General features: G+C 55.6%; 1 protein-coding gene across 1 annotated transcript in view; it reads left to right on the plus strand.

Moving 5' to 3' along the window:
• Positions 1-13,498, plus strand: part of COL27A1 (collagen type XXVII alpha 1 chain) — a 140,009-nt gene that overhangs the window by 56,506 nt on the left and 70,005 nt on the right. The window contains exons 13-16 of the mRNA XM_042912292.1: positions 2,103-2,156; positions 4,590-4,634; positions 11,998-12,051; positions 12,785-12,829. Coding sequence (XP_042768226.1) covers positions 2,103-2,156; positions 4,590-4,634; positions 11,998-12,051; positions 12,785-12,829 — 198 coding nt within the window. The remainder of the gene's footprint in view (positions 1-2,102; positions 2,157-4,589; positions 4,635-11,997; positions 12,052-12,784; positions 12,830-13,498) is intronic.

The following is a 13,498-nucleotide window of genomic DNA, read 5'->3' on the forward strand; positions in this document are numbered from 1 at the left end:
GGCTCCTTCCTTTCGGGCTTCATCTAGGGGTTGGGACAGGTGTGCTTAGAGATCACATCCCCGCAGTCTAAGCAGGACAGTGGGTCAAGTGAGGGTCTGCCCAAGGTCACACAGCCAGCCTGGACGCAAGCCAGTGCTAGTCTCCAGACACTGGGCTTGGCAAGCAGAGCATGAACTTCCCGAGGCTGCCTGTCATGGGCCATGTGGAGTCGGCCAGGGACCTGGCTGGACAGCATTGCCCTTGTCCCCTGACGGACGGTCCTCCTCTCCTGCCAGGCCCCTAACCTCTGCCTCCAGAGGTGGAGGGAGAAACTCAATGCCTCCTGAAGGCTCCTCTTACCACAGCCCACTCAGCTGATGTCTCCTCTTCCAGGAGAGGAGAGGGATCTCCCTTACAGCATAACAAAGACGGGCTGGATTGAGGTGAGGGTAGAATTTGCCAGGGGGACCCCAAGGAGAGGAATCTTAGGTAGGATCAGATGTACCCCCACAAAGCCTTGACCTGGACGTGGGCCCGTAGACACACACACAACCCCACCACTCTGTGAAACCAGCTGAACACACATTCGAGCACCTTCTGTGCGTTGTGATCTGCCCGTGGCCAACTCCTACAAATGTAACATGACAGAGTTCAGACAGGGGGGACCTGGGCTCTGTTGTGCCACAAACTTGCTGTCCTTTTCTGTTTTGCCTTCGCCACTTCCTCTCTGAGCCTGTTTCCCCATCTGTTAAATGGGACTGCTAACCTTTTCCTCAAGGGCAGATGTCAAAGGCAGAGGAAGTCTTGCATGTAAGGTGACTGGCTGGGCTGCAATCTCATGATTATATCCCCGTGTCCTCCTTTGGGTGTCTGAAGGAAGCCGCACCTCCTGCAGGATGAATGCCAACTCTCACCCTTCTGATCCAAGAGGGCTCCCTGACAGAGGAGGGATCTGAGGGGGCATAGGACAGCTGGACAGGGCAAGGACAAAGACGTGGATACACACGCATTTCAAGGTCTCTTTGCTTGGCCAGGACAGACGTTGTCATTGGGTTTGGGGTTTGTCCTCAGGTTTAATCTACTCGCTGGATTCCCTCAGTTGTGTTAGAAGCCAGACACAGATTACCCTCTGTGAGGAATCTTCACTGAACAGCTCAGGCATCCATTTGGTCAGAAAAAAAAAACATGTGCTGTGTTTTTTTATTAAATTTCCCTGGAAAAACAATGATTTGAATTCAAGCAGGGGAGAAGAACAGGTTTCCCTAAATTCCAAGCTGGAGGACTTTCTTTTCCTTTTGAAGTAAAATGGAATTACGCACACCCCCCACCCCCACCCCTGGGTCCCCAGAGGTGTCCCCACAGCTGATGTTTTTCCAGCTGCCTGTATCCCCAGAGAGTACGGAGTGGGGTCAGGGATGGGATGAGAGGGCCACTCATGCCTGGGCCAGGTGGCTTGGCCTCTCTCGGGGCTGCTGAAACTCACCTTTGGCAGGGGGGCTGACACTCACCAACAGTGTGACCTTGTGTGACTTTGCCACTTAGCCTTCCAGAACCTCAGTTTCTTTATCTGTAAAATGGGGAAAGGATGGCTTTTGAAGAGCCTGTCACAACCACAGAAGGTCTGAGCTGGAAAATGCCGAGGAGGCCTTCCTTTCCTTCACTAGGGGGGAAACTGAGGCTCACAGGGGCAATGGATGTTCTTGAAACTCTCAGCAAGGCCTGTAGGTTCAGGCCTAGACTCAGCTTCCTGACCTCTGTTCTTGTCTCTCCTACCTCATCGGTCCAGGTTTCAGATTTGGTCGGGGGCGGGGGGGGGTGGTGGGAGGAAGTGCATTTTCATGCTGCAGAACCACGTAGTAGCTTCTTCTCAGGCTCTAAGTAGATAAGAAAGTTCCCTAGCCATGGGCCTCTTCCCATTAGCCAGTCTTTGAGTTCTTCACGTGGGGGTGTTTTTTGAAGGCACAGGGTGGCTGGAGACCCCACTGCCTGCCCAGATCCCAGAACCAATGGGTGAGAGGCTTCATGGACGCATCCTCGTGTGCCCCCAGGGGTTTGGATGAAAGCCTCTCCCCACAGGTAGAAACACTGATCTGCAGATGTTTGCTCTCTCTCCTGCCTTCAGGGGTTTCCTGGAGACTTTGGGGAAAGAGGCCCTCCTGGACTGGATGGAAACCCTGTAAGTATTTCAAGTCTTTGGGAACAGGAAAGAGATTCCAGAGCAAACACACAGCAGGTTTGAAGAATCCAAGCTTTAGGGTCAGACGGACTGGGTCGAATCCCAGCCCTGCCTCCTCTGTACCCCAGGCTCCCGTGCACTGTGGGTGCCCTGTGCCCCGCCCCCAGGAAAGCCCTCCAGGTCATGGGAGCCCCTGGTCCCAGATCCCCGGACCGTGCCCATCCCCAAGGACTTAGGAAAGTTCATGGGTCACTCCCCACTGGGGAACCCAGGGTTACTGCCATGTTAGAAAGCATCCAAAATGTTTATGGGACAGCAGCGGCCTAGGGGAGCAGATGGTTTGCAGGCCCTGTATGGAGAGAAGAGCCAAGCTCTAAAGAAATCTCCAACGTAGGCATGTTTATAGAGTTTGTAAATAATCGGAGGCCCTCGAGGAGATAGGTCAGCCTGCCCTGAGTTGCTGAACCCGCCTTTCCCTTCCCATCCCAGGCGCAGGCTCAGGCGGGAGAGGAGGCTCGTTCTCTGCCTGGGGGAGCAGACCAAGTCCAAAGCTCTTTGGAACACCTGCCACGTTCCCCCATCTCTCTTTGGGGCTTCCCACCTAAACAGCTGTGCCCAGCTGTGCTTTCTGTAGAGGTGGCTGCTGGATCCACCATCCGTCCCTGATCACGTACTAATTTCAATTCCACAAATGCTCCCTGAGGCTGACCCAGCCGGGGCTAACCCCTGACTCCTCCCCGGGGGCTAAAGCCCTGGTCTCAGAGGGACTCGGGTTTGAATCCTGCTTCACCACTTGCCAGCCACAGAAGCCTGGATGCATCGGTTCATCTCTCTGAATCTCAGTTTCCCTCCCTGTAAACCTGGGGATCAGATGCCAGCGTCCGAGGGCTATTGTCAGATTGAAATGACAGAGCGCGGGAAGGTGGTTGGCCCACAGTAAGAGTTCCCTGGATGGAGCGGTTGTAAGCAGTAGGTGACACGGGCACATCGCCTGCCCTGGCAGAGCTTACGGCTGTCTATCCGGTCCATCATACCAGGCAGAGCAAGATGGGCAGGGTCAAGGGTCCCAGGTGCTGTGGAGGAGGGAAGACTCCTGGGGAGGTGACATGGGATTGGGATGAGGAAAGAGGTGAGGAGACATTCCACATGGAGGAAAGCTCACCAGCAAAGGCACAGAGGTGAGATATCAGAGCCTCTGCTTCAGTATATAAGTTATTGGATCAGGCGTTATAATCTGCGATGCCATCCTGGAAGCCTCCCTGGGGAGGGACAGTGGTGTTTTTACACTCCTGGCCTGGGGGAGCAGAAAGAGGACCTGATGCGTGGTCCTGGCTTTGGCCATCTAGTTGTTGAGTGACCTTGGACAAGTCACTTCCCTTCCCTGGGCCTCGGTTCCCCCATTGTAAAGCCAAGGCTGCTTGTCCCCTCCCCTTCTTGGTGGCTATAGTGATGACCTCCCGTCTGGGCACAGTTGAAGTGAGACAAACACCCTGGGGGATGCTGGCAATTCTCATTGATAATCAGCATCTCTAGAACCTCCCCCCACCCCGCCCTTTTTTTTTTAAAGCTTATTTCTTTTGAGAGAGAGAGTGGGGGAGGGGTGGAGACAGAGGATCCCAAGCAGTCTCTCTGCTGTCAGCATGGAGCCCGATGTGGGGCTTGAACTCACAAACCCTGAGATCATGACCTGAGCCCCAAACCAAGAATTGGACGCTTAGCCAACTGAGCCACCCAGGTGCCCTAGGACCTCTTATTTTTATTCATATCTCTGCATCTTGAACTTGAGCCTAACCCATCTACCTGTCTTTTCTGGGCAATCGAAGGTCCATTTTTAGAGATGAGGAAACAAACTCGCCCCTGCCACACACAGCCTCATCCCCTGGCCCCTAAGCAAGAGCCCTCTGCAGCATCTCGGAGGCCCGGGGAGCAGGCACTGGAGACTCTCCTTCCGGTGGTGGTGGCCTTCTCTAAGGGTCCCGCACCCCCTGGTTGAGAGAGAGAGAGAGGCCAGCCTGGTAGCTCTCAGCTTAGAGCCCTCACCACTTGACCTTGCACTTGACCTTGGGCACGTCCCATAGCTCTTGAGACTCAGTTTCGCCCGCTATAAAGGGCAGGTGAAATGAGATCTGGGCCAGGCACCCAGCACATCTTCATTGCCGCGATCAGGATTCCACCTCTTCTTTCGCACTTACAAGTGGAAAATACTGGATTTGGAAATCCGACCTCCTCATTTTACAGATGTGGAAAGCGGATGGCAGAAGGGGAAAGGGTCTTGTCCAAACTTCAGGCCAGGCTCCGAGAGTCACTAATTAGGCACAAGGAATGGTCAGCTCCAAGGGATCCCACTAGGTGCCCACAGGGGGATGGTGTGGTGGGAGTGGCCTGGGGAGGGCGACGGGGCAACTAACCACTTTGGTCTCTTTCTATTTGCAGGGAGAGCTGGGCCTGCCAGGGCCCCGAGGAGTCCCCGGCCTCATTGTAAGTACACAGATTCCTGGTTGGTGGGGGCAAGAGGCAGGGTGTGGGGAGCAAGCGACAAGTCCCAATGAAAAGGTCCCTCTCTCATCAAACCCTAGGAGGAGCTGGGGGAGCAGGACATATCAGTCTGGCCAGGGGGCTGAGGGAGGAGAGCCCTGCTGTGTGTCCTCAGGTGGATCACCTACCTTCTCTGAGCCCCTTTCTTCATTAGTTAAATGAAGATAGGTGCTTGGAGCATGAGAGTGCTGATGTACTTTCACACCTGCTGCCTGTCCCTCGCTCTGCAAGGAGGTCTAGGCAGGTGAGAGCATGCTCATTCGCAGGTGAGATGCTTCCGGTCTGGAGGAAGGAAGTGGCTGGCAGAGGGGCTGAGGCTCTGGGCCATGTTGGGCGGTCTTCCTCATCCTTTTCTTCACAGCACTGACTTTGGAGCCAGAGCACCTGAGCTCAAGTCACGGCTCTGCCACATCCTGACTGTGTGACCTGGGAGATATTACTTATCTTCTTTGAGCCTTAGTTCCTCATCTGTAAAATGGGGACGATGATCGAGTACTCTTGGGGTGGTCATGAGGATGGAATGAGGCATTACATGTACAGTCCTTGGCACAGGGTCTAGCATTTCGTAAGTGTGCAACTAGAGAAAAATATTGTTCTATTAATCGTTGCTGTTACCTCCTGAAATGCCTGGGATGGAGAGAGGCCTGAGGACAGGGACATGGGAGGCAGCCTGACCTCTGACTCCATTCAGGTCGGGGTAATCCTTGTGGAGTGGTTCTATTAGCCCAAACCAGGGCCTCCTGCGGGGCCCTCGGAGGGTGACCTTGACCTTGGGTCTGGCTACAAGGGCCAGTGAGAGATCCCAGAAATGACTCTAGGAGCTTTCCCCATGGTCTCATGCCCCATTTGCTCTGTCCTCTGGGTCATCCCTCACGGAATTTGAGTCTGGGGGGCCATGAAAGGACATAAGTTGGCTGCTCCTTGGTTTGGCAAATGGGCTGCCGGCTTTGGCTACTCCAGCAACTGTGCCAAGAAATTCTGTTCAGAGGGAGGCTGGAGGAGGCCGTGGGGGAGTTCAGGGGCTCCAGTGTTCAGGGGAGGCCGGTCCTGGCAAGAAGGCCCAGAGGTCCGCCCCCCACCCCCCGCCCCTGGTGGCAATGTGCTCCTGCTCAGGTGGCTGAAAGCAGAACCCGGGTAGGGTAGCGGTGGGGGCAGAGGGTCCAGTTAACCGGTGTCGGCATCCTAACCTCCCCTCACCCTGCTTCTGTGGTCTTCAGCTATGGCCTCACTCACCTGAGCCTCAGAGACCCCCTTCATAAGGTGAGCTCATGGTGCCCACTCTTGTTAGGACCACAGATCTGCACGGTCCGGTGCAGTCTGTGGCTAAACGGCAGTTCCTGGAACCGGGTCGCCTGGGTTCGGATCCTGAGCAAGGTTCTTAAGCTCTTAACCTGTCTCAGTTTCTTCACTTAGAAAGGGGGATAATATTAGCATCTAACTTCGAGTTTCTGTTGTGAAGATTTAAAGAAACGAGTACATATAAAGTGCTTAGCACGTAGTAAGTACTCAAGAAGTGCTAGTGATAATGATGATTATTATTTCACACACCCACGTGCATTACGGGTGGTCACAGCCGTCTGGATTGCTGCATGGGACGATATTTTGATGTCACATTGGAGCTTAGTGGGAGAGGGGGGCTGTGATTGGTTGAGCGATCGATGAGTGACGTCTCCTTGGTCCGGATGGCAAAGTGTCCACACGTGAGTCGTGCATTTGTCATCCCTGTCAAATGTCCATTCAGCAGGACTTGGCTGAGCGTCTTCTTTGGCACAAGGCACTGACCTAGATGCTTTGGAAAAGAAATCTCTGCAATGAGAGTTAGAGAGGACCCCCAAAGTCTTGTAGCCCAGTCTCCTCTAAGCTCACAGGAGCGCCCTCTGGAGCATCCTGGTCCCGTGGTCGTTAAACTCCCAATCTGAACAGCCTGGTGTTGGACACGCTTTCCTGTGGGAGCCCAGGCCAAACCTCCAGCGTTCTTGCAGTGTGTGGTGTTCCTGCGAATGGAGCCCCAGTCATTCCCCTGCCCCTGGGAGAGGCTGTTTGAGAGGAAAAGATGGTTGCGATCGGTTCTTGCCGAGGCTCCTTCTTCGGGCTAAATGCTCTCAGTTCCCAAAGCTCTTTGGAAGGGATGTTTACATATCCTGGCTTCCATCACTGGCACGCCCTCCTGTTTGCCATTGCCCTGGTGTCCACTAGTTGGGCCCTGAAAGGGGCAAGAATATCATTTGGCCAAATGAATGCGGACTCTGGAGACTCAGACCATGCCCGGACTTATTGCAAAGCTCTTTCCCACCTATGCTCCCCTTTGCTTTCGACGGTCAGGGTTGCCAGACAAGATGCAACATGCCTGGTGAAATTTGAATTTCAGATGCAATATTTAGAACACATTTATACTAAAATGTCATTTGGTGTTTATCTGACATTTGAATTTAGCTGGGCAGTCTGTATTTTCGTTTGCTCCATCTGGCAACCCTATTCACGGTATCTCTTTGGAGAACCCCATTTGGCAGATGGGAAAGCTGAGGCCTCTGGTCAAGCTCATTCACAAGGCAGGGGAAGATGGAAGCATGCCCGAAAGGCAAAAGGCCTATCTTCCAAATCCTCCTCCAGGGCGTTCCTCCCCTTGGCTTGTTCCCGCATTCCTCAGGCCACGCCCACCGCAGGCCACGCCCACCGCAGGCCACGCCCTACCTCAGGACGTCCCTTTCCCAATTGCTCTTCGAGGTTCCCTCCTGCCCGGTGTCTTTCTCTGCCACTTTCAGCCTCGCTCCCTCTGTTTGAAAACTCCCTCTGCTGCCAAGGTGGTGATCCCTTCCTCCTTGCGGTGGGGGAAGGAGGGGGCGTCCACAGGCATGGACCTGACCCTGCTGAGTCACCACTGCTCCTGAACTAGTGCCCTCTCTCACCCAAGGACCCCCTCCCACCCTGGATTTTTGGGAACAGCATCTTCTGTGCCCTGGGGGAGGAGTAGTCGGGAGAGGGGGGCGGAATAATAGCCTCCCCAAACAGTTGGAGAGGAAAGGAATTTTCTAACCAGGAGTTAGAAAGGGGAAGAGGGACCATGAGTCACCTATGGTTTTCCAGAGGATGTGGGTTTTTCGCTGAGCGAATGGGATTCCACATATTGATAATCATTTTAGTGGCGATTCAGGTTTATTCGATGTCTTCTGTCTGGTCAGCTAAAGCAATTCGCATGCAGACTGAAGCCAAAACTTCCCCCTGTCCTCCTCCCCTCCCCCCTGCCACCGGGTCCTTGCAGGAGGGAGGCAGGGTGCGAGGAGACAGGCTGACACTTATGGAGCATCTGTCTCTTCTGTGTGCTTGACACGCATCAGGCCGGGGAAGCCTCGAGGGACTTGAGGTGGGTGTCAGCAGCCTGGTCACCCAAACAGGGAGGCTGGGGCCTGAGGTCACCAGCTAGGACTTGCAGCCCAGGTCTGTGTGACCCAGATCCCAATAGGTTGCCGGTTGCCCCACTGCAGTCTCTGAGGTGAGGCTGCCTCAGAACAGCCCCCTTTGAGTAACTGAAACCGTTTGGCCGGCCCTCAAGAAAAGTGTGCCTGATTCCAGAATCTGCCCAACAAAGAAGATTTCTGTCTTTTTTATTCTGAGCGACAGACAGGGAATTTTGGCTCCTCATTTAATGAGACCCAAAGAATATGCAGTCTGGCCAAAACCCAGCGTGCGGGCTAGAGTGGACGGGCCCACCGTATCCTGTCACTAAATGAGCATCTAGCTTTGTTTCCTCGTTATAAAGCGAGATCGGGAGCCTCACTAGTGGACACGTACCAAACCCTTGTGTGCCAGGCCTTGTGCTAAGGATTTAACGATCACAGCAAGCCTCTGAAGGCAGGAAGTGGGATTACCATTGTCCACGTCAGGGGACCGAGGCACAGAGAGGCTGAGACACCGGCTCAGGGTTACACAGCCGAAAGCTGGACGTGGGCCTGCTCGCTGAGCGTTACACACTCAGCTCTGTGTGACTTCTGTGCTGAATGGAGACAGCAGGAGTATAAGCCTGTGGACTGGGCGGTCCCGGGGGCTGCTCTGTGTGAGAGATGGTGCTTATTAAGACCACACAGGAGTCAGGATTGGCCACAGCCCCCAGATCCCTGTCCCCAAGCCACTGACCCCTATCAGAGTTTCTAAAAAGAGGCCTTGTTACCTTCCAAGGCAGTTCCAGGACCAGGGAGGCAAGCTTTTCCCCTAGAGGGTTTGTCGGTGAGAGCGTGATTAGGGTTCTTTTTCACCTAGTCCTTAACCCACTTTGAGTGAGCACCTCCTCTGAGGCAGGGGGCAGGCGATGGCCAGAGAGGCGCACACATGAATGGTCACCAGTGTGGCAAGGGCTCTGAGACCTGACACCAGGGGCCTGACCTGGCCCGTGGGGTTGGGGAAGTGGTGCTTCAGCCGAAGGATGAATGCACATTAACAACGTGAGCACAGGGCAGAACATTCTGGGTACGGGAACCAGTGGCCAAGGGTGCTGGAAACACCCCACGTTTTCTTTCAGGCGGCTCTGGCAACCCCCCCACCTGGCCACCTGCGGGCATGTACTCATGCCTACTTTAAAGAAAAAATTTTTTTTAGTGTTTATTTATTTTTGAGAGAGAGAGAGAGACAGAATGCAAGCGGGAGAGAGGCAGAGAAAGAGGGAGACACAGAATCCGAAGCAGGCTCCGGGCCCTGAGCTGTCAGCCCAGAGCCCGACGCAGGGCCAGAACCCATGAACCATGAGATCATGACCTGAGCCAAAGTCAGATGCCTAACTGACTGAGCCACCCAGGCGCCCCTGCCTATTTTTGAATCAAGTGTGTCCTCATTCCTCGTCACTGAATGACATCAACGAGGAAAGGCATCCTAGGGTCCTTTATTGGAGTAAACAGAGTCGGTGCAGGGCTCGTGAGCACTGAACGTGGGGACAGACAGACAGACAGACAGACCTGGATTCTGGTCCTGCCCGTGTCCCCTGCTCGTTGCTTCGTTTCGGGTGAGTGATTCCACCTCCCTCTAAGCCTCGGCTTTCTCATTTGTAAAATGGAACGGGCCCAACGGGGTCACCGTGAGCTGCCGGCCTGGGCCCGGCAGCGAGTCCCAGCCGGGGGCCCGGCACAGGCTCCCGCCAACAGCATCTGACGCGACCTTGAAGTCTCGAGTGTGGCATCTGGGGCACAGGAGGAGTGCTGTGAATGGTTGCTGACGTGGATGGTTGTGTTTTGACGGAAGCCAGCGAGATGAAGGGCGAACGCGTAGGGCACCGTCTGGGAGCTCAGGCAAAAGTGGGAAGAGGACCCAAACTCAGGGCATTGCCTGTTGTTCTTTCTCATGAGGATACGACAGGGGTGTCTGGTGCAAACCGATGCTCTGTGGGCTGGCCTAGGGAGAAAGTGGCCTGGAATTTTCTCTGCTCCTCTCCCAAGGGTTTTTAGAGCCCAGCATTGGGGTCCGGCCAACATGGGAACGGCCTGCCCTAAGCAAGGCACCCCCTTCTCCCGTACGCCCTGCAGCCAGAGTCCCTTTTCCACGGATCCCTTGCTTCTTCGGGTTGGGCGCCTGTGCAAGTCCCTGCCCCCCCATCACACACAGACCTTTTTGCAGGGGCCTGCAGAGGCCTGGCGTGTGGTGCTGCTGTGGCTCCCCAGGGCCCCACGCAGGTGTCAGTCAGGCTCGTATTGCATTCAGTCCCCACACAAGCCACCTTCAGGCCCGCAGCGAGAAGAAGGGGCCTGTGTTCCTGGAGCTGCTGGCTGGTCCCCTGCCCACAGCCTGGGCCCCAGTTGGAGCCAACTACGCGAGCAGAGCCGATTCTGTTTATTTGTGCACCATGGGGAACTCTAGGCGGCCACCCCTGCTCCCTTCATCCAGGAAAAGACAGGGAGAGAAGCGGCTGCCAGCACGGCCTGGGGGAAGTGCTCTGCTCTGAAGGCCTGGCTTTTCCTCGGACCCCAGCCTCTTCCCTGAGCCAGCGATCCTGGCCTTTTAGCTCCCTGCTCTCCCTCCTCTCCCAAGATGACTTCAGAATTCTCTAGAAGCTCTGGAGACAGACTGCCGGGTGTGAACCCCAGCTCTACCCAGTCCTAACCTTGCAGAGGAAACCTTAGTTTCCCCATCTGTAAAATGGGGATGGTCGTAGGGTGGATCTTCAAGGGCTGGTGTGAGGAGTCCTTGGGCGGAGGCCTAGCAGTTGGGGTTGTTCGTATTAGTATCGTCACCCGTGAAACTGAGACCTCCCTTCCTTCACGAGACGGTATCACTTGACCGAGCTGAAAGCACAATTTCTTGGCAGAGGCTCAGGTAGAAGGTTTGGTTTGACCTACTCAGGTGGGGATCCTGAGGTCCAGAGAGGGCCAGTGTTTTGCTCAAGGTCACATAGCCAGCCCCTGGCAGGCCATGGCCAGACTCCAGCCTCTGCCTCAGAGGATCTAAACCGGTGCAAGGGTTGGGGGGTTGGGGGGGCTCAGCTGTGCCTCAGCGGACCACACCATTCTCTGTGAACTCTGCAGGTTCCCTTGTCTCTGTCCTTGGGGTGTTCCAACTGCCCAGCCCGCCGGCCCTTCTGTGGGAGTCAGGCAAGAATGTGACAGACACATCTCCGGGAAGTCCCCACAGGAAGCCTGGGGCAGCTTTTGTTTGCTCTGGTGCTTGAGAGCACTCATGAGGGGCCTTCAAGGAGCCTGATGTGGGGATGCGGGAAAGCAAGGCCCAGAGAGGTCAAGCACATTGTGTGAGCTTGCACAGCAGATGAAAAAGGGAGAGGAGAGCCGTTTCAGGGGCTCCCTTTTCTCTGGGTGTGGGCTGCATGTTATGGCCGTGGCTGGAGGCAGTCACGACAGGGGTGGGCAGGTGACAACGTGTGAGGGAAAGAGGGTGGGCCTGTTCTGAGGAAATCCAGCCACCCCTTCACTGTAAACCATGGTTTCTCACCTCAACACTTACGGGCATTTTGGGCCAGAGCATTCTTTGCTGTGGGGCCTTTACCCACTGGATGCCAGTAGAGCCTTTTCAATTGTGTCAACCCAAAACGCCTCCAGACTGTGCCAGGCACTTTGTACACGGAAGTCAGTTCTTCCTGAAACATAGTACTGACCCCTGTTTTTGATGGGGAAACTGAGGCACAGAGAGGCTAACCACCCAGAATCACACAATGATGAGCCAGTGGCAGAGGAGAGAGGAGACCGGGTGGTCTGACTGAGCCAGTGGGGTTGTGTCCTCAGAAGCACAGCCCGAGGGACCTTGGGAATCATCTGTCCCAGGCCAGCCCCTGGGAGCCTCCTCTCACGATGCCCTCTTCTCTTTCTCTTGTCAGGGCGACATGGGAGCACTGGGTCCGACTGGCTATCCAGGACCCAAGGGCCTGAAGGTGAACAAGAGCCATCCGTCAATCCGGGTCTCGTCCCAGCCAGGCACCCCCTGACCCATTTCAGCCCAGAAGGGAGCGTGCCTGGGCACGGTGTCGGGGGAGGGGAGGAAGGGGGCCCTGACGGGGTGGAGGCTACAGGTCAGGAGCTCAGTGCTTCCCAGACCTGAGAGCCAGTCAGCATGTGTATGTCGTTAATGGCTGACGCATTTCTTGGACACCAATCCTTGAGCTGAGCAGGAGTCTCATGTGGTTCTAGACCTCAGGGCACTGAAAGTCCAATGGGGGCATCACCAGGGGCAAAGACATTATACTGGCAGGCCAGTGAACTTAGTCCGTCCCTCAGTGGGATGGGCGTGCAGGAAAGAGATGGGCCAAAGTGGCTAGGGCCTGCTTCCGGGGACGATCCCGTTTGGCCCCCATGCATGTGACAATGCTCGAGGAACCCGTCTCCCCGCATTTAGCAGTCTTGTCCCCTGGATTTGTCCAGAGTGCCGTGGTTCACGAGTCACATGCCCCTTCTCGTGCTCCTTCCATCCACACCATTGGCCTTTGCACTGAGGGTCATTGTCCCCTTTCACAGATGAGAAAACTGAGTGTTGGGTGGGGCATCTAGCACTGGGTAGAGGCAGCAAGGGGGGGAGGCGGTGGGGGGATGTCCATCCGGGTCAAAGGCAGGGCTCTTCCTTGGCTTTGAGCCCCACCCCTCACAGCTGGACTGGTCTTTGTCTTGCAGGGACTGATGGGGAACATGGGGGAGCCTGGACTGAAAGGTGATAAGGTGATCTGAATACTCCCTTGTTGCACTGTGTTTTATCTGCATGCCAACTCCCCCCACCCCCTCGCTGCGGCTGGCTTCTTACCAGGTCCACCCCCCCTGCACTCCTGCCTCCCCTCTGGCTCCCCTAAATCTGTGCTCCCCAGCTTCTTCCTTGTAACTCAGGTGGAGCTCAGGCAGGTGGTTTGGGGCATGGAGACCCTGGAAGGGGGCGTGGGGGCTGTGAAGGCATAGGTCAGGGTCAGGTAAGGCTGGTCTCTGAATTAGGACAGCAAAGCTGAGGCCAGCATCTGGGCTTGGAGGCCAAAGCCGGGGAAGGCAGACGGTGGGGTGGGGGGTGGAGGGGAAGTATTATTGCCGAGATGACAGGACCCAGGGCAGGTATGGTGTGAGGTCCAGAGGCCTCTCCCAGCCACAGAAGGAAATGAATCCACATAAACCACCCCAGTTAGAACCGGGCACCCGACCCCAGAGAGCACGGGGTTTCAAAGTACAGCAGAAATGCGGGGACGGGCCTCTGAGCCCCTGACCCGCTTTCTTCCCAGTTGCCATGGGGAGGCCACTCCTGCCACATGTCCTCCCCGCTCAGTCCTGCTGCCAAACTCACCCTGTGCCAGACCACGGTTGGAGGCGGGTAGGTGGGACCCCGGGGCCCAGGCATGCGGCATCTGA

The sequence above is a fragment of the Panthera leo genome, chromosome D4, assembly GCF_018350215.1.
Source record: "Panthera leo isolate Ple1 chromosome D4, P.leo_Ple1_pat1.1, whole genome shotgun sequence".
NCBI lineage: Eukaryota > Metazoa > Chordata > Mammalia > Carnivora > Felidae > Panthera > Panthera leo.